Source organism: Lepidochelys olivacea (assembly GCF_965140295.1).
Source record: "Lepidochelys olivacea isolate rLepOli2 genome assembly, chromosome: 9".
NCBI lineage: Eukaryota > Metazoa > Chordata > Testudines > Cheloniidae > Lepidochelys > Lepidochelys olivacea.
The window spans coordinates 83413724-83434749 of record NC_140419.1 but is presented as its reverse complement, the minus strand read 5'-3'; the positions used below and the strand labels follow the sequence as shown (position 1 = coordinate 83434749).

The 21026-nt window shown below is 38.4% G+C and overlaps 1 protein-coding gene across 3 annotated transcripts in view; it reads left to right on the top strand.

Annotated features, from left to right (window-relative positions):
• Positions 1 to 21026, top strand: part of ATRX (ATRX chromatin remodeler) — a 140806-nt gene that overhangs the window by 36815 nt on the left and 82965 nt on the right. For all 3 annotated transcript variants that reach the window (XM_084640131.1, XM_084640130.1, XM_084640132.1), the window contains 4 exons: positions 7374 to 7483; positions 10178 to 10245; positions 11362 to 14303; positions 20663 to 20735. In XM_084640131.1, coding sequence (XP_084496257.1) covers positions 7374 to 7483; positions 10178 to 10245; positions 11362 to 14303; positions 20663 to 20735 — 3193 coding nt within the window. The remainder of the gene's footprint in view (positions 1 to 7373; positions 7484 to 10177; positions 10246 to 11361; positions 14304 to 20662; positions 20736 to 21026) is intronic.

The window sequence follows — 21026 nt, the reverse complement described above, 5'->3', positions numbered from 1 at the left end:
TCAACATGGCAGATGTTAAATGATTTAAAACTGTCTGATAGGTCTCAAAATGTAATTGTAAATGTGGGAATCTGTCATCAGGCAGGTGTTTTTTGTACCGGGGGTCCCATAGGGACTGGTTCTTAGCCCTATGCTATTTAACGTTTATCAGTGACCTGAAAGAAAACAGAATTACAGAGAATGTTTGCAAATTACATAAAGATTAGGAGAGTGGTAAAATAATAAAGATGGCACTGATACAGAGCAATCTGGGTTGCTTCATAAACTGAGTTTAAGCAAATAATACGGTTTTTCAATACAGTCCAATATAAAGTCACACATCTAGGAACAAAGAGCGCAGGCCATGCTTATAGGATGAGGAACTCTAACCTGGGAGACAGTGACAGTGAAAAAGATTTGGGAGTCATGGTGGATAATCAGCTAAATGTGAGCTCCCAGTGAGAGACTGTAGCCAAAAGGGCTAATGTGATACTTGGATGTACAAACAGAAATATCCAGGAGTAGAGAAGTTATTTTACCTGTGTGTTTGGTGCTGGTGCAAAATTTCTTGGAATTCTGGGTGTCTAGTTCTGGTCTCCACAATACAAGAAAGGTGTTGAAAAATTGGAGAGGGTTCCGAGAAGACGCATAAGAATAACTGAAGGATTGGAAAACATGAGACTAAAGGAATCATGCTTTTAGTGATGGTTAACTGGTAACTAGATCACAATCTGTAATTACCTAAATAAGGAAGATACATTTGTTACTAGAGTGATCTTCCTTCTAGCATACAAAGGCAAACTAGTATCTAGTGGCTGGAAGTTGAAGCTAAACAAATTCAATCTCAAAATAAGGTGCACATTTTTAACAGTGAGGGTAATTAACCACTCGAACAGCCTGCCAAGGGTTTTGGTCGATATTCCGTCACTGGAAATGTTTAAATCAAGATTGTATCTTTTTCTAAAAGATGTGGTCTAGTTGAAACAGGAACTAATTCAGTGAGGTCCTGTAGCCTGTGTTATGCAGGAGGTCAGACTAGATCATCACAAAGGTCCCTTCTGGCTTTGGAATCTATGAAGCTTTCCATGGCTTGGTCTGCTTTTCTTCACCAGAGCAAACATTGGTTAGATATAGTTGTTTTAACCTGGAGAAAAGATTAGCAAATGTAAACTATCTTGTTCCAGGGCAGCCAAGGACCAAGATTTGGGTTTGCATGCTTTCCTGGTATGTTGTGGGTGAAAGGACTGTTACATGCCTTCTCCCTGTTTCATTTAGTTTCCAAAAGTCTTAAAGATAGGGCAGGGACCAGATTAATTTGACTTCTTCAACCTGGGTCAGTTAGGTATTCAATGCCCTTTACAAGCAATGTCTTGTCTTTTTTCTCATTAGTAATACATCTCTTATTTTAAAAGAACAGCAGCCATTTTCATCAATTTTTTTAATCTTTTCATCAGTCATCCTGGTTTCTGAGTACTTTACAGGTTAAACTATTTCATTTCTCTTTAGAGTTAAGAAATTTCTTTTTAGAATGAAGGAACCAAGGAAAACATATACTTTAAAAATTTCAAGAGTTTGCAGGTGGTTTAACAGTGTTAAAACCTAAGCTTTGTTCAATCCCCTTACCTTTAAAATAGAAAAGTTTGTATCATCAATATGTATACATTAATAAGCATCTTCTGCCTGCCATGTACCAATGGTGAGGTGATTCTACTTTTTCTGACCTCTGAGCTTTTTGGAGAGTCTTTTGCCCTCACACCTACACCATAAAATACAGGGAATATATCTGGACTAGAGTTTGTAATCCTGTTTTAATTTGCCATGGGTAAATGACGCAACTTTGTGTCCTGTAACAAACATTTGTGGAGCATCTAGATTGCTATTTATAATGGTGTTTAGTTAGCTGATTGCCTGTTAATTTGATCCAAGAAAAAATTCTTCCATTTCCTAGCAAGTTATAAGTCTTAGGAAAAAATACAGGCAGCATTATATACTGATATTAAATAACTATTACATATTATTACTTCAGGCAGTTCCACCATCCTTGTGGAATACAGTGTAACGGGGATTAGCCATAACCCCCTCTTCCTTACTAACATCACTTTCTGATGTTGTGGTTAACAGGGGGGCAGTCTTTGAAGAAAAAATGTTGAACTTTTGCCCAGAAATTTCAAAGGGAGGCTTACATCAATTTAATAAGAATGTAGGCCACGTTATTCAGTTTTGTCCTGGGCTTAGGTCAAAATTTTGAAACCTAAGTGCCTAAAGTTAGGCTCCTAAATTCTTGCTTAGCTACTTAAATAGAAGTGACCTTTCAGAGTTACGGAGTGTCTGCAGCTTCCACTGGAAAAAAATCTGCTCTTTTGTGTTCAGTTCACAAAGCATTATTCTCTTGAGTCTGGAGCAAGATCAAAAGATTGGTTTAGTAGGGGATTGCTTCTGTCCTTGTTTAAATAATACTTCTGGGTGAATTCTGTGTCGAACAATGAAAAATTCTGCACACATTTTAAAATTCTGCAAAATTCTGGCTCTTTTATTTGTCAAAATATCACAATACAGTCATGCCAGTTTCAGTTACTTTGGTAGTTTATTTCACAATACCTGCCAACAAGTATGTCTGTAACTGTTACAGACAATAAGTAAGATTGAGGGAAATTTTTTTTGACAAATAGATTCCTTACTAGGCATATTAATACAAAACTTTGAATAATTCATTTAAACTATAATACAGAAACATATTTCCTACACGCTTCAGAAGCAGTTTAAAGGCTTGGGGGAGTCAGGGGTAATGGAGGAGCTGAGGAAGAGGGAAAGAGCTTGGGATTGAACCTTGAGGGTTGTTGGATGTGGGTAGGAGGAGTATGGAACAGTTGAGTTTTTTTGTGGGGTGAAGGGATTGTTAGGAAGTCTTCCCCCTGCAGACTCTGGCTGACCCCTAGCCTCTAATTCAGTCAGGCACATCTGCCACTGCCCCATGCGTCCCTCTACCCTCCTGTTCCCATGTGGCCCTGCATCCCCACTCAGCCACTTTCTCCACCTATCTCCATGTGTCTCTGCACCTTCACTCATCCATCCCCTCCCCTGTCCTCGTGTCCCTGCACCCCCACTCCCATTCAGTTCTCCTCCCAGTCTTCTCCCCATCAGCCCTTCTGAACTGCAGTCTGTGACACCCCTCCCTCCACCCAGCAGCCCCATGTGCCCCATGCTGTCCATCCACTTATATCCTATGCCTCCTGACCTGGCCCCACAGGCAGGGTGCTATGAGGAACACAGTCTCTTCTGTTTTCCCTACGTGCAGCTGAGGCTGCTCTCTCGGCGCCACAGCAGCTCCTGGTCGGTGAAAGACGTAATTGCAGGACTTCTCCGGCAGAATGTATTTTCTGTGGAGAAAAAATATTCTGCGCAGGACATGAATTCTGCATGTGCGCAGTGGTGCAGAATTCCCCCAGGAGTAAAATAAGCACTCCCTTCAGAAGGTTACCTTCTGTTAAATGGAATTTTCCTAATATGTTGCTTCTGAAGATTCATATATCAGCCCTTCCTTCTTCAGAGTCTATAAATACTCAAGAAGAGTAAAGGTCAGAGAGTGGATAGAAGGGTTATGTGACCTTTTATAGTACCATTTTCTAGAATGCTCAGATCCAAGGACCCCATAATAGTTATGCAGTTAAAGGTTTCTTGGCTCCTGAGTGTGATATACAATTCCTGCACTGTGGTTCTGCAGCGGTAACACGTTTGGACAACTCAGTTTTTGGGGTAGTAACCTTCTGTTTTGCAATGTTTCATGTTCTCTTTATATGATATATTTAAATAGATGCCTCCAAACTGCTGAGTTTGGTGGTAGTTGTTCCTACAGAAATATCTAAAGGTCTAATACATGCAAGGGGTGAGTGGGATGTGGAGAGGATAGTTTTGCAGCAACTCTACAGTTTTTCATGTGTCTTCCTGGAAATTCTGTATGGTTTCACATTGGAATTCCTTCATGGTTTTGATTCCAAAAGATATTTATTTTATCTCAGAATCTTGTATGAACTAAGATGATGCATGGGTTTAACTGAAGGTGTGATGATATTAACGTCTGTAAGGGAGATGATGATAAATTGGTGCAGTGTCATATCTCTAGTTAAAATGGTGCAACTTTGTGTATAGAGAGAGCCTTTGTGTTCTTTGCTGGTGCTTTCTACTGTCCAGCTGATGGGCCAGTGGTTGCTTTGTGTTGATTGCAAAACACTATAAAAACAATGCGGTGTTATGTAAAATTTTACATAGTGAGTAGCATTCATTACTTTGTGGAAACTTAATTTTGTATTTTTCTAACATATTTAAATGAATATAGTACTTGTGAAAACTGCCAAGTTGGTACCCCTGGAGGTGAAAACCCTCATTCTATCCATGAAACAAGCATAGCATAGGCTGAAGCAGTGCAGATTTTCCCCACGCTGACATGGTAGTATGCTTCCACCATATTTTGGAGGGACTATGTCTGTACTAGCCTCTTAACCTCTAGATAGTGTCCAATGTATCTTTGGCGGTCTTCTAAATGTGACAGTTTTGGTAATGTTTTGTGTGTTGTTTCCTGTCCACCGTGTAATGGACAGAGACTAGCAACTCATCTTACATTAAACACCAAGCACTCATTGGCTGATAATGACTTTTGACAACTATCATCTTGGGCCACATTTGGTCTTGTTGTCGAAGGCTTTGTATTTCATTAGTGATTGCCCCATAACCATCTAGCTCCTGTCTTCCTTAACTATTCCTCCTTTCCCCTAAAATACAAGTTTTGGTTAAACTGAATGTTTCAGAGACTCTTGCTGCCTGCAGATGTACTGATAGACATGGCCTCACTTTCTATCTTGAAATATTTTTAGTAATGGTAATGTAAACGATTTGAGCAAGAACAGACCTTGTAACTTTATTTTAAAAAAATACTGTAACCTTGCAGTATAGCTTGAATAAAAACTAGCATAACATTCAGAATATTGATATAACCAGGTATTTATTTACCATGCAAATCTGGTGAAATTTCTGTCAGGATAGACAGAGTTTTGAACACACTGATATTCATGAAAATAGAACACTTATAATAGCATATGTAGTATAAAATTACTGACCAGATATACTAATGACAATATTCTTTGATTCAGATCTTGTCATGGTCATCCATACTACTAGTCTACAGTATTGAAATAGGCTGTATCTGGCACACACCTTAGTACAAGTGGAGGCTATTTACCTTCTGAGCAAGAGAATATTAAACATATACTTCATACTCGGCTTTGGCAGCCAGGAAACTTCTAGATGAAATTCAGGATTTTAATTGCCATTTTCAAAGTGGCACACTCCGTCAAGAGCTGCTTTCCACAGTTTGTATTCATATCAATCTAGTGAACCAAGCTTAAGGTCCTAAAGGATGAGGCTTGAGTGGACATGGAGTTCCTTGGAATTTTACTGCCAGAAATTTGAATTCAAGCCAATACCATTATATTATATAACATAAAACTACAGCTGTTTTCCTATTCTTTGGTTCTGACCTTTATAAGAACTAGTTTAGACACTATGGGAGGGATAAAATCTTCAGAATGTTTGAGGAATTACAGAAATGGTGCAACTGGCCTGGGATCGGTCAGGTCTTCATCTATTTTTTTTATAGATGTGGTGCTGAACAGGATTGTAAAGTGAAAATACCAGCCAAATGTTTCTTGTCCTCTTCCTGGTAAGCTGAATTACCAGTTGACATCTTACATTTTGTCAAAATTAAGGATAATATACTGATTCTGATCGAAATATAACCTACAGTTCTGTAAGATAAAACACCATAAATCTTTGCTTCTAGACTAGTAGTTGGAAAAAATGGGGTTGAGCAGGTCAAACTTGTATATCTTGTTGTGAGGTGTTCGAGACTCAAGTACTAGCATAGAGATTTCCATGAATAAGATAATTTATTTTCCTTCAATGTCAAAAATGTGTTTCTTGTTAGCCAAAGGAAGGAAAAGCCAAGAGTATATAACAGGGGCTGGCCGGAAAGCTGACTTGCTGTACCTATTTTACAAAACCCATCTTAAGCCTGAAGTTGGTTCAAGGATTTGAAATGCCCTTTCCATTTCATATCAAGTACTTTGTTCTAAGAATCCCAAAATATTCTCAAGTCTGTTAACACACACTGATGTACCCAGCAGCTGAAAATGTCTGACTCTGAATGAGATCTGTTGTTTTCACCTTTCTTTGTAAAGCTTTCTTCCTCTTTACTTAAGCCTAACAGACTCTGAGTCCATTTAAGGCTCTGTCTCCTTTTTCAAAATCTCTGAATCTTTGCCAATAGTCTGTATTTTGTTTTTGAAAAGTTCAGTAGGTTCCTGAACTCTTTTTGGTATTTGTGCCTGATTCTGTGTATGTGCGTTAAAGCCTTTAAACGAAGTCTCATCTCTTGGATTCACAGCCTCCTGAATTGATACAGGCAGACACGTTGCAGTTGACATAAGTCATCCTGCAGCCTTCTCCTGCTTTACTGCTTGATTCCAACTTAAAACAGTGGCTGTGGGGTTTCTCAGCTGGCTTCCCTTCTTTTCTTGACAGCATCACTGCTTATAAATAAGAATAAAAGTTGTTAAATGGAACAGTTTGTACTAAAAGACCACACTACAGGTGGAAGCCCCACCACAGCAAACAGGACTAAACCAACTGGAAAACTGGAGTAGTAGCTACCAATAGGATGGTCAAAGTGTATTTTGTCAAACTGTCATTTCAGATACAGAAAACATTTATAGATGACAAAATGAATGTGAACTTCCAGGACAGTGTGTTGAGCAGAATGGTCTGGAGGTGTCCTGTACAATTGCTACAAAATATTGCCTTAATCTATTTTTGATCTTCTATAACGTTTCACACAAAATCAGAGAGATTTTATTTATATTTTTAACTTTTCAAAGACTTGTTTTCCTTATTTCTCATTCAGAAATAAATTTAAAAATCTGAAGGAAATATTAAAATATTTATTTATAAACTGCCGTGGTATTTTATGAAGAAGAATAACTGAAAGTTGAGGGATTTTACTTTACAATGCAGGACCATGATTAAATGTATTTTTACTGACAGTTCAAGTATGTCCTCATAAAATAACAATTTAATCCAAGTATATAACCTCACCAAGGAAGAATTTTTTTTCCCCTCGATACATTTTATCTGGAAAGCAGATAATGGCCCAAAACCTCTTCATTAGCCTTTAAAAAAAGGTGAGTGGTTATAGAAAGCTTCCTCTAAAGCTGGGTGGTAAAGCATTAGAGTGGGTTTTGAAGTAAACAAATAATTTGACAAACCAAAATGTTGTAATAAGGAAACACAGTAGTTGTTCATAGATTTCTTTTAAAAACTAATATGTCATTTATAATCCCCTATAGAGGAAGGTCTGCATGGAATTGTAAGCTGTACAGCCTGTGGGCAACAAGTGAACCATTTTCAAAAGGATTCAATCTATAGACATCCTACACTGAAAGTTCTTATCTGTAAGGTATGTAATAAACTGTGCCTCCATGTGCCTTTTCATTTCTTAAAAAAAGTGATCTGTCACTACGTGTTCTCTGTGTATTGTTTTCTCTTGTTAGCCTGTTAAACTTTGCAATGTACATAAACAAGGAAACTGATAGCAGAAAAGGGAAAAGCAAGTATTAAAATGTGAAGTTACTTTGATAAAGCTTATACACCACAAATGTTTAATTTATTGTGGTTTCTTTGGAATTAGTTTTAAAGTGTTAATAATTTTGGAATATATCACGAAACTACTCTCATTTTGGTGTTTATGGTTTTATATGCTATAATAGGGCTCCATATCAGTTTGCCTCTCCCAAGAGGCATAGCACAAAAGGCTCAGCACCAAGGTAAGGAAGAAGAGGTGACTTTAAGGACTCCTTTGCACTACTTGGAACTAGGCAGCTACCTGGAGTTCAAACAGCCCCTGATATAAATTAGATCAATGACAGGGTCCGCCCTAACTTATGGCAACTTTTCCACTGGTTGTGCAGCACCACAGTCCAGAATTCTGTAGCACTGACCACTGTGGGTAGATCACCTCCAACCCATGTCCATTCCATCATTGCCCCTACATTAAAGTCTTTGAAGGAGGCAGTGTGGGGTGGCCTATGTTGGCCCAATGCTGCCCCTGCAATGGGGGAATTCACCCATGCCCTGTTGTGTCAATTCTTTAAGCTCGTGGAGTCATAGGTGCTGACTGTGTGGGTGCTCCAGGGTTGGAGCATCCACAGGGAAAAATTAGTGGGTGCTCTGCATCCACTAGTAGCCAAGCTTCCCCCCCCCGCCCCCAGCGTGCTGCATCCCCGCTCCTCCCCCTCCCTCCCAGCGCTTCCCGGCCACACCCCCACCCTCCTGCCACCTAACAGCTGTTTGGCGGTGCTTAAGACTTTCCAGGAGGGAGGGGGAGGAGCGGGGACATGGAGTGCTCAGGGGAGGAGGTGGAGAAGGGGCAGGGACTTAGGGGGAGGGGGCGGGAAGGGGATGGGGACTTTGGGGAATGGGTGGAATGGCGGCAGGGTGAGGGTGGGGCAGGGGCAGGGCCAGGGGAGGGGTTGAGCACGCACTGGGAAGAGGGAAGTTGGCGCCTATGGGTGGAGTGACATGTAGGGTCTGTGATGTGGGCTGTATTTGGTCTTCAGGTTTTTCAGTTGGTCTAGTACTATATCCTTAAGGATTGACACACTGGATCTGAACTGAGGTCCATCTTGTCCAGTATCCTGACTCAGACAATGGGCCAATACCAGCTGCTTCTCAGGAAATTACAAAATCTCTGACAAAAGTAGGTACAGAATAACCAGTCCACAAGGAACATTGCTTCCAGTCCCATTGTAACTCTGAATAGTCGAGTTATATATATTTATTTGAGCTTAAGCTTTCGTGAGCTACAGCTCACTTCCATCTTTTTGCGGATACAGACTAACACGGCTGCTACTCTGAAACTAGTTTTATATATGCGTCCAATCTATTTTTTTAATCTTGCTAAACTCTTAACCTCAATTATGCCTTGTGTCAGTGAGTTCTACTGTAAGGTGATATTTACTTTTATCAGTTTTACATTTCCTTTCTTTTAAATTCATTGAATGCTGCCTTGTTTTTTAATATTATAAGAAGGGAGAACAGATCAGGAATTCACTGTACCTTTCATTATTTTCTATCCCTGTGTCATTTCCTTTACCTTAGTTAAGAGACAAATAAGAAACAGTTCCAGACTTTTCAATATCTCATCATGGGGGTGTTTTCCTACGTCTCTTAACTACTCTTGTTGTCTGTCTCTGAATCATGTTTTTGCTATAACTTTTTTTGTCATAGGATGACCAGGTACTGAACTCTGTATTCCAGGCGAGGGTGCATCATTACTTTATACACACCACATGTGGATAGATCCTGAAGCTGTTTTTCAGGATTGTGATGACAGTGGGTACAAGTGAGGGCAGCATTTGGTCTACAGTCTTTTGTCAGCTCTTGTTCAAGGAAAACTGATAAGTCACTGGAGCCCTACTTAAAAAAAGACTGAATAAAGACTTCAGAATTTGACCTAACCAATTCAGGAACCGCAGTCATTACTATTAATCAAGTGGGCTTTTTTAAAAAGTTTTAGACTTAATTTCATAAACTCTGTTCCTGTACAAATTGTTGCGTTGCTAACATCAACAACAACATGAGGTTGAAATGATAGTTGCAGCTACACTGGGGGTTTTGTTGGTTTAGCTATCGTGGTCAGGGTGGGTTTTTTTTGTTTTTTGTTTCCTTCCACGCCCCTGACCAATGTAGCTATGCAGAGATAAGTGTAGACCAATACTGAATATAAAAAATAATAGTCAACTTGGAAGTTTTAGAATAAAAAAAACCTGTGGTCTTCAAAAGAAGGCAAACATATTTAATTTTCAAATAAGGCTTGTACCATTCAGTTCAGAAAAGTCATTGTGTAGGGGCTGCTGTGTCTTTAGAGTGTTGTTAAGATTAGTTACAATTTTGTAAACAGCAGGTGAAAATGAGAGAGAGAGAACATCTTAAAGGGGTTTCTAGTTTTCATTTATAGACAGTGATCTGAAGTTCTAAGAACATTTTAAGAGTCTGACATTAATGCATTCATTAGATTAAGTCATAAAGATTTATTAAATTCCATCTCACTTTAATTGAAAAAAAATTCCTTGTCCACCTATTTGCCTTGCAGACTTGCTACAAATATTATATGAGTGATGACATTAGCCGTGATTCAGATGGAATGGATGAACAGTGTAGGTAAGTATGTAAACACCACTATAATATTACCCACATCAATTAAAACAATAATGAAATGCCCACTGTCCAGCCAACAGACCCATAATATTATGTTGATATTTCAATTTTAAATTTTAGTACAAACTAGGAAAACATAAATATAAAGAAATCAAGTAATTAGCCCTTTTAGTTAAAAGTTGAATATCACATGACCTAAAACCTAAACATCAGTTTATGTATACTTAGTTAAGTTTCCAACACCAGCTTTATATATGTTTTCTGATCATTATCCCATAAATAGCATTTATCAGGTGGGCCACTGAAGCTCACTTTCCCAGAGAAAACTTGATATATTGGTCTGTAAACTGCAAACCCACTAATATATATGTAAGAGGTAGAAGCTAAAACCCTCATTCACTCTTATGTCATCAACCAGAGGCCACATTGTCTCATATTACTATCCAGATATGGTCCACTCAGAACTTTGCATTTGTCCAGTAAACCAAGAATAGGTTCATTCTATCCTGTTCACTTTCTGGTCTTTGTCAGACTGTGTGCTCCAGACATGTTCCAAAAAGAAAAATTTTCTCCTACATACACTGAGTATACACAGTTCAGGACACCTTCCTCCCCCCATCCAGTACCTCATGAACCCCTGCAAAATGGGCCTCAGTAGCCCTGTACCTGTGATATGGGTCAGAAAGGGAGATGCAGTTTGTATCATTGTATTACAAAAGACCATACTCTTATAATTCTCGTACTGAACAGGGAAGACTTAAGTTTCTTTCATGTGGCAATTTTTTACATTCTTCTGCCAGGCAAGTTCTCCTGGAGGCTAGGCAAGGGTTTTTGGAGCTGTACTTGAATATTTCTGGTTTTCTGAACTGTTAAATCAACGTTTTAATCTACTGCCTTTCAGTGTCTTTTTTGTTAATTATTGTGTTTCAGAAATGTTCTAAATTAGTAGATATCTGCTTGCCATCTTTTGAAATGAAAATTTTGCCTTTGATTAGTAACTTTTAAAATATTATAACTTTTTAAATCAAACTTTAAAAATGATCAATTAAACTTTGTCTAAACAATTAATGTAATTTGTTTTGGGGTATCATTTTTAACATTTCCCAATCATCATTTCAGATGGTGTGCTGAAGGTGGAAATTTAATTTGCTGCGACTTTTGCCATAATGCCTTCTGCAAAAAGTGCATTTTGCGCAACCTGGGTCGAAAGGAGCTGTCAGCCATAATGGATGAAAATAACCAATGGCATTGCTACATTTGCCACCCAGAACCTTTGTTGGACTTGGTCACTGCATGTGACAGTGTTTTTGAAAATTTAGAACAGTTATTGCAACAAAACAAGAAGAAGATCAGAGTTGAGAGTGAAAAAAGTAAAATATATGATCACACACTCAAATTTTCTCCAAAGAGAAATATTTCAAATTGTAATGGAGAAGAAAAGAAATTAGATGACTCATATTCTGGTTCTTTAACCTATTCCTATAAAGCACTAATGGTGCCAAAAGACATGCTTAAAAAGACAAAAAAACTGGTTGAGACCACAACTAATATGAATGCTAGTTTTGTAAGTTTTTTGAAAACGGCAGTAGAAAATTCAGAAATAAACTCTACCATTCAGCTGCGTCAGCTGAAAGCTTTTAAATCTGTGTTGAGTGACATAAAAAAAGCTCATTTAGCATTAGAAGAAGGTCTGAATCAAGAGATTCAAGCTTTGGATGTTAAAATCAAAGAGAAAAATACCAAAGAGAAAAAAACAGATATTAAACTAGAAAAAAATGAGGTGAAAAGAGACGAAGGAAAGGAACGTGTAGAGTTGAAAGAGGACGCTGTAAAGTCAGTGAAAAAAGCTGTGTCAGATCAGCCTAACAATGAGCCCATGGACCAAAATGTTCCAGCAACACAACAAACAGAAAACAAGAATACTAGCAGTGAAGATAAAAAGTCTGAGACAAATGAAGAGCCTCAGTATGAACCTAATAGTACTGAGGCTTTAGACATGGATATTGTGTCTGTTCCTTCATCTGTCCCTGAAGATATTTTTGAGACTCTAGAATCGGCTATGGAAACTCAGAGTGCAGCAGATGAACAGGGCACTGGAAGTACAGCAACAGAGCTGGAGACAGTAAATGCAAATATAAAATGTACTACACCTTCAAAAGAAATTAAAGGAGGTACCAAGTTAAAAGCATCAGCTAAAGTAAGAAAAGAATTGTTTGTAAAACTGACTCCTGTTTCCCTTTCTGATTCTCCAGTTAAAGCTGAAGATCAAGACAGTAATCCAGTAAAGGGAGATCAGAATGCTGATGTAACACCCAAGGCAGAAAACTGTGATTCTGGAAAAGAAAATCATTACATTGGTAATGAACACTCACCTGAAAATGAAACTGTCCTCTTGGTAGAGGAATCTGATCTCAGGAGGTCTCCACGTGTGAAGACTACACCTCTGAGGCGTCAAACAGACATGAATCCTTTAACATCTAATTCAGAAGAGGACAGCAATGACGCATACTGTGAGAAGCGCAAGCAAAAATCATCAACCCAGTCAAGGAGAAAAAAAGATAAAAGAAATTCTTCTGACAGTACTACTGATCATCCTAAACCTAAAAAGCTTTCTAAATCAAAAAAAGCAGACATATTGGACCAAAGTTCGGATTCAGATGAGATGCCAGCAGTCCTTAAAGAAGTAGCCATGATGAGTCCTAGTTCCTCAGATATTGACAGCAATAGTGAGACATCCAATAATCAGAAGAATGGTTTAAATGATCTAACGAAACAACCAGTGAAGTATGAGAATGGAAAGCGCAAAAGAAAAAGCTCCACTTCTGGTTCAGATTTAGTTGCCAAAAAAGGCAAATCAACTAAAGGCTCCACTTCTGCAAAAAAGAAACGACAGAACCCTTCAGATTCTTCAAATTATGACTCGGAGTTAGAAAGAGAGATAAAGAGTTTGAGTAAAATAGAGTCTGCAAAAAAAGCCAAAAAGAAATACCCCAGAAAAGAAGAGAATTATGATTCTTCTGAAGATGAGCAGAATAAAAAAGGATCATCTAGTAAGAAAAAAATAAATTTGACGAAACAGCAGGTTGAATCATCTGATGATGCTGAGAAGTCATCCCCAGAGAAAGAGGAGATTAGTCATTCTTCTGAAGATAAAAAAATTAGGAAGGGGCAAATAGTCAATGAAAAGAAAAGCAGAGATTTACAAGAAAGAACTTCGAAGGCGAAGCATGACGGATCGTCTGATACTGAGAAATCATCCCTGGAGAAAGAGGAGAGTTGTCATTCTTCTGATGGTAAAAAGAGAGCAGAAGCAAAAGAAAAGAAAAACAGAAATTTGAAAAAGAGAAAGGTACAGAATGATTCTTTGGACGGAACTGAGAAGCCTGCAGAGAAGGAGCAGAGTTGTGATTCTTCAGAAGACAAAACCAAGAATAAAAAAGAAACAGAAAGTAAAGAAAACAAAAAAGAAAACTTGAAAAAGAAAAATTATAAGAAAGAACACAATGGTTCTTCTTCTGATGGAGATAAATCATCCCCAGAGAAAAAGAGTTACATTTCCTCTGAAAATAAGAGTAAAAAGGAAATGGCTGTTGAGGAAAAGAGAGAGAGAAATTTGAGAGAGAGAACATCGAAGAAGTTGCAGAATGATTCCTCTTCAGATGCTGAGAAGTCCCCAAAGAAAGAGGAGAGTTCTTCTGAAGATGTTAAACGGAATAAAAAACGAATAGAAGCTAAAGAAAAGAAAAAAGTAAGCCACAAAAAGAAAACTTCCAAGAAAGAACAGAATGATTCATTGTCCTCTTCTGATGAGGAGCCTTATGAAGACGATAAAAAAAAGAGTAAAAAGAGTTCAGCTAAGGAGAATAAAAAGGGTAACTTAAAAGTGGAAAAAAGAATTTCTAAAAAACAGAAGGATGACATCACCTGTTCCTCCTCATCAGATGAGGAAGAAAATGAGGACCAGAATTCAGCAGGCGATGGAAGCAGTGATGAGCAGAAGATTAAGCCCGTGACTGAAAGCTTAATACTGTCCTCCAACACAGGATTTTGTCAGTCTTCAGGTGTGCAAAGGTCTACAATTTGATTAGCATATTCATACAGGGAGGTCGATAGTATGAGTTGGGTAGTCATATTAATTTAATAATCTAGTAGTCCAAATGCTTAAGTGAAAATATCTGTAAGTGTGACTGTGCATTCCAAAATTTAAGCCATATTTCTAAAACCTGTTTTCTAATGTGATGTGTTCAGAAGTTTTGTGATGTCACTTGCAACCAGTTACCATTTGACTTGTGCTAACCTCGGCAAACAGCCATTTAACTTAATTTACAAATCACCTTGGACTTTTTATTTAATTTTAATACGTTTTCTAAGAAGGTATTTGAGAAACTGGAGCCATAGTCTGTAATACCATTGTAGGTTGGCTTTTATGCCTATTCTTAGTTGCTTTCGTCTGTCTAATGAATACAAAACATGAATTGGGTTTAGGTAGTAGAGAACAGGAGAGCTCACATCAGATCTTCTAGCTTTGGGTCATGTAATGGAGAAGAGTATCAAGCCTTGTGGTATAATGTGTCCTTTGGAGAATTAGCTATAGTTTATGCATGTGCACTTTTTATATTGGGCCAGATTATCTGTGTGTCCCATGTAATAGATTCTAGTAATTTTATTTAACTAAAATGACATCTGTTGCTAAAGTCTATCAGGCTACTATTTATTATTTGAGCAGATTTTTATGCATTTTAAAAGTGCTTCTGAGAGCATGGGGGCTAATTCTTTTTCTTGCCCAGACATGAGAGGAGGACCCCCTTTGATCAGCATCTGATTAGTCCTTTATTCTTTAAAAAATTCAGAGCAGCACAGCTGGAACTTCTAGGTTTGGAGAACCTAAAAATAAAGAGGAAGGGTGATCTTGAGGTTAAAAGGGCACTATCAAGTTTCATTTCCAGCTGAACAATTTATTTCTATGGTTGTTACTAAGATTACTCTGAGAGAGAAACTTTTTTCAGACTGTTTCCATTGACATTCTACAGTACTTTTTTTCTGTACTTGATTTCACTGCATTATAGTTGATGCACACCCTTCCCCATGGCTTGTGAGACTGAAGCTGAAACAGAAGATTCAGTAGGCACAGAGCCGGCTCCAGGCACCAGCTTTCCAAGCAGGTGCTTGGGGTGGCATTGAGAATGGGGCGGCAGTCCGTGTCCCGCTGCAGCAATTCGGCGGAGCTCCGCTGCTCTTCCGGGCGCGGCGGCAATTCGGCAGCGGCTGCTTGGGGCAGCAAAATTGGTAGAACTGCCCCTGAGTACGCAGGAGTATGCACAGAAAGGGAAAGAATGGGGACAAGAGGGCATTGTTGCTTCTGGGTCTTCCTTCTCAAAAAAGTAACAAAAACAAAAAAAATTGAAAATGTATTTCAAAGGGTACTGAATCAGAAAATGTATGTATTTATTTATTTATTTAAATTAGATAATTCAGAAAATTCAAGTAGACAGTGTTCCTGTAAAGCACAGACCTCAGGAACTCCCAAGTTCTGTTTCAAGTTCTGCCACAGACTGACTTCAGGGGAATTACTGAACCTTTGTGTTTTGTTTTTCCCTGTATGTAAAATGGAGAGAATACTTGCCAATGGTACTTTATTCATTAATGTTTGTAAATTACTTTGAGATCTTTGGATAGAAGGCACTATAAAAGAGCACAGTTTTGTTAACAATATATTGAGCTATTGTTTTTAGAGTAGTTGTTATTGATACATCTTGTTCATATATTACTATTCCAATTATAATAGGGTCAAAATCTAAAACAGTTATGCAGAAATCTTGTAAAAAAGTTGATTTTCATGTACAGTTAGAGTGGAACTGGAACATGCTAATTTACCTAACAAGCAGTGGTGTAATGGATCTGAAGATTCGGTCTTATAGGGGGTTTTGTTTTTTAAATTTTCTGCTTTAGGGAGAGATGATAACATGCTCAGTGTTAATGTAGGAGCTTCTAATCTATCTAGGATCAATGGATTAATTTAACCATTCTTAAATTAAAAATGTAAGGCTCTTTCCTGGTCTCTTTATATAAAGAATTTAGACTGTTCAGGAAGTCTGGCAACTGCAGATAGTTCAAGAGACTTGTTCTATTTATAAGATATGTTCCCTGTTTGAAGCTACTTTGATTTGGAATCAGTGCAATTAACTCTGCTCTGAATATGCAGTAAGCAGAAGATCTAACAAAGTTTTCTGTACCGCTCTCTTGTGTTCCACCTAAAGAATACCTTAGAGAAGATTTGGTATGTTATAAGAGCTATTTAACACTGAGCCATTATCCAAATTCAACAGGTCATCTTAGGGTAACCAATTCTTCGAGTATGTGTAAGTATGGATTCCAGTGTAGTTTTGCATGCATCGCATATGTGTGAGATTGGAGTCTTTGGACTAGAAATGTCTTTTGGAGCCATGTATGTGCCCTTCGTCTACTATGCTACAGTGCCGGGGAGAAAGGGTGAAGCAGCTACAGCCCATTCCTCAATTCCTCTTACCACCCATGGCAGTGACATTGAACAACGGTGCCTGAGTTGCTACTAATTTACATTTACTGATGATTCTACCCAACAGTTCTTATCATGCCAGTCATCTACCTAACTAGTAGGAAATCTTAGTCTCCAAAAGAGTATTTTTTTACACTGCAAAACCACTACACAATTTGACATGATATATACAGTCTTTGTTAAGTAGAGGTTCAAAAGAGAAGGTGCTTGATATATAGCTCAGTATTGTGGAGCATTAATAAAAGATTTCACTATGCCTGACTTTTGCTAGTACTATTAGTCCATTTTTCAGTGGGCTATTAAATTTACACAAGTTCATGCCATTTAATATAAAAATGTAAAGAGAATAGCATTAAAGATATAGAATGTTTTTCTTCCTTAAATGGGCCATAAACTTCAAGACACTACTCAGACAAGGATTTACTGGTGACAAATGGAAACTTAATTATCTCAATGTCTGACAGCATTTAGGAATTCAAGCTTACATATATAGTAGAGGAGTATACCACAAACCATAATGGTAATGTACAAGATAACATCATTTCTGCAGCTTCACGAAAGTGCAAGGTGAAGCATTTTATACAGTTTAAAGAGAGACTCCTCTTCCCCAAATCCTTACATAAAATTACATCAATTAATCAAATAGTGATACCCTATAAGAAAAATGATTCATCATTTTGTGAATCATATTGCATAAATGATATCAAAGAATTGTAAAGCAGTAAGTAGCAGTGTAGCATAGGGCAAGTTTGCCCAATGATATTCACCCCATTATATGCACTGGCTTGCCTTCTATTCTATTCTGCTGTAATGCAAGAAACCATTAGGCCTATATCCTGTAAGATATTAGCTGGAGCATAAGTGTGGTTAAGTAGGCCATCTCCCTTAGCACAGATCAGCGGTTACCTTTAGATTTGGGGAACTAAGAAGAGTTTGCTCACCAGTAGGAGCTAGAATGTTCCAGTAAGTGCTACTACAAGGAACATGGAAGTAATAACTGCAAATCCACAAGCAAGGGATGATGGTATGATCATGCGCTGAAATGGTAGTCACGCAGATCAATATGTTAACATATAAAATAAGTACACCTTGGTATTATACTGGTAAAAAGGCTACATGTGGGCATATGAACAGATGATGCTAAGGCCTTGTAACAGGGCAGTCACCATGTGGCCCGGGGCTGGTCTTCTCTGGGCCTCTTCCATTGCCGTCTGCTTCTTTTCTACTTGACCATTCAACTCATTGGGGGACTTGTACCATTGTACACTGCATGACGGAGACAGAGTTGGTCCTTTTGTCCCCAACTAAGGGTGTGAGCATGCAATTCTAAAGCTTATACATAGAGTGACACCACAGATTACCCTGATCCTGTATTATCTTTCTTATGTGGTTTGGATCATTTCTAGCTTTCTCCATTATTTTAATAAAGGTATCTAAGGTTTTATTTTGCCCTCAGTGTGAGTATCCTTGTTACTCACACCAAGATGCCCCACAAAATATTGAACTCCATAGTGTGAATTCTGTGTAGTCTGATTCTGGGGGGAAGAACTTAATTGCAGTCAGATCAATTGGTCATTAATCTAAACATCAACCTTAAAAAGGGTCAGGCAACAATAGGAATGAGAGAGCGTCTGAAGCTTATACCTGTGGATTAAAAAAGGGTATTGGAGGTGGGGGTGGGGGGAGAGATTGAATCATATGGAAATGGTGGATGAGGCACAAGCACATGATGGCATGAAGTTACAAGAATTGGGTACTAAGGAACTTGTCCTGCTCCCTTGGATTTCTTTACACCTTTGATTCCCATGGGAATAGAATTGGGCCTTAAGGGACTTTAAGCAGAGGAGAAAATAATTTGTGTGTGGGGTGGACTTCTAAAGGAAGAGAAGCTTCAACTATTAAAGGTGACCTACAAGTGGAATTTAAAAGTGTTAAGGAAAAGTTAGCACATGTGACTCCATTTTGGTTTGGGGCCCACCATTGTTTAAATGCGAGCACATCATACACCAGGAGGAGTGATCCTTAGATACTGAATCCCTGTGAAAATCCTCCTCCTTGTCTCCAGTCTGCCTTGACTCCCAGTATCTGGTTTTTGTCAGTCTCTAACTCCCTGTCTCTTGGCCTTGATGTGAGGCCTCCCATTCTGATAATAAAAGTTACTGATGCATGGCTTTAGGACCATGCTGTGTAATTAACATACTGGTATAGCACGAGGAATGCACCAAGCAGGGATAGGTGGTAGATAAGACAAGGGTTTGTTTATTGGCTAAGGTTTCCGATGCACGAGGGCAACATGCTTTGCTAAAAAGTATATAACCTTTGTATAATTTGTATTCAGGGTCCCCCCCAGCTAGCAGGGGGGCACCACGCTCGAGCGTAATAAACTTAGTGTCTTTTGGGAACTTTGCAGTTGTGGACTTTGTTTCTGTGCCTCAGCCTAGATTCGAACTGTGCGTGTCCTACCAGGTGTAATTCGTAGCATTTGTGTGCGTGTCCTACCAGGTGTAATTCGTAGCATTTGTGTGCGTGTCCTACCAGGTGTAATTCGCAGCAGTTGTATGCATATCCTACCAGGTGTAATTCGTAACAAAAGTAATCCACCAACATACTAGCAATATCTGTTGAAAGTCCCTACTAACCAAGCAGAGGGACGTATTGAACGCGAGAACTACTGACGCTTCACCCTTCTTTAGTAGGTCCCCTGATACCCAGTCCTACTGCTGATTGCTGGCTAGCTCCCATTCTATGGCAATGTTACATCAACTAGAGAACCTTGAAAGCCATATGAAGTAGCAACAAAGAATACTTACTTGACCACTTGTGGACCAGTTCCTCTTTTCATTGGCTAGACATCACTGGACAATCAGAAATTTGTTTTTAAAAAATGAATTTTCAGTGGGTAGATTGAATGTTCATAGACTATACTGGAAGTAGTTTAGCACACATTGCCGGATACTCTTGTGTCATTATAATTCCATTTGCAAATCAACTTTTAAAAGAGTTAAAAACATTTTAGGGAAAAATAGTGTGTGTGAACTAAAAAGGTAGGTGGCAGGGTCAAGATCAGAATGTATAGCTCCCTTCTCTCCTATGTAATTTTAAGGAAGGAAAAAATTTCCTCCTGCTTAAGTTGACTTCTGGTTTTAATAGATAAATTAGGTATATTAACTTCCTGCATTTGTGAAGTATGTTATATAATAAGCTGAATTTTGATATTGTTGCTCTAAGGCTAATCAGTATAGTTCTCAAAATACAAGTCTTCATACATAAATGTGCATGCTCTAAGATGGATGGATGTTGCGTGGTTTTCCTTAGTAGTACAGAGACAGGGAAGTAGATCAGCAGGAGAAACTTTTTCCTGCTGAAATATTTCTTGTGAAGACCAGGCAGCTCAGTTATGAGTAAGCAAGCTCTTGTATACTTGGAAGTTGATAGTACTGTAGCTTATTTGCTATCATCTTTTCAGTCTCTGTGAATTTGGTGATGGGAATCCAGTCGTGAAGTGGACAGGAAAATCTAAAATTTTCATTTTTAAGATACCTGAAGAGTGGAGCATTCAATTATTGTGCATTTTAAAGTAAAATCTATACAGATTATGGCTTCATTTTATATGGGTATTAAAGATTTGCTTGAAAATTACAGTAGTAGATATAGATGTTAACAAGGCTCTTGCTTCAAAGAGTTTTCTACTATTAGATATTGTATGGGGGAATACTTTGTCTGTTCAAGATTGCTTTTTTTATTTTTTTAAAGGTCGGGTTGTGATATTTAGTACCAAGTTATCTTTAAATTTGAGTGTGTGCTGCAACAGGTCACATACAATAGAAAATTGATATGTGCATTGCTGGTTTTATCCTTATGTCAAATCTCTGACTTTTTTCCCAGGGGATGAAGGAGATACTAAATCCGGGGCTGTTCCAATGGAAGAGGAGGAGGATGATGACGATCCTGAGAATAGGTATGATTCCATCCATAAGGACTTTAAAAAGATTATAACACACCCTAGGCGTGGGCGCAAACCGGCGCAACGGAACAGCAAGCAGGTTGTAAAAACCAGGACTGCCTGCCTTGTAAAGACTCGCTCACAGGCTTCCCGCAAGTTTGAACGAGAGGCCAGAAAACAGAGGCCAAAATCCAGAAATGTAAAGAAAATATTTAGAAGTGTTAACTAACACACCTTGCATAGGGTGTGTTATAAATGCATTGCAGCACTGTCTGTTTTATATTCCTATGTAAAATGTGGGTTTTG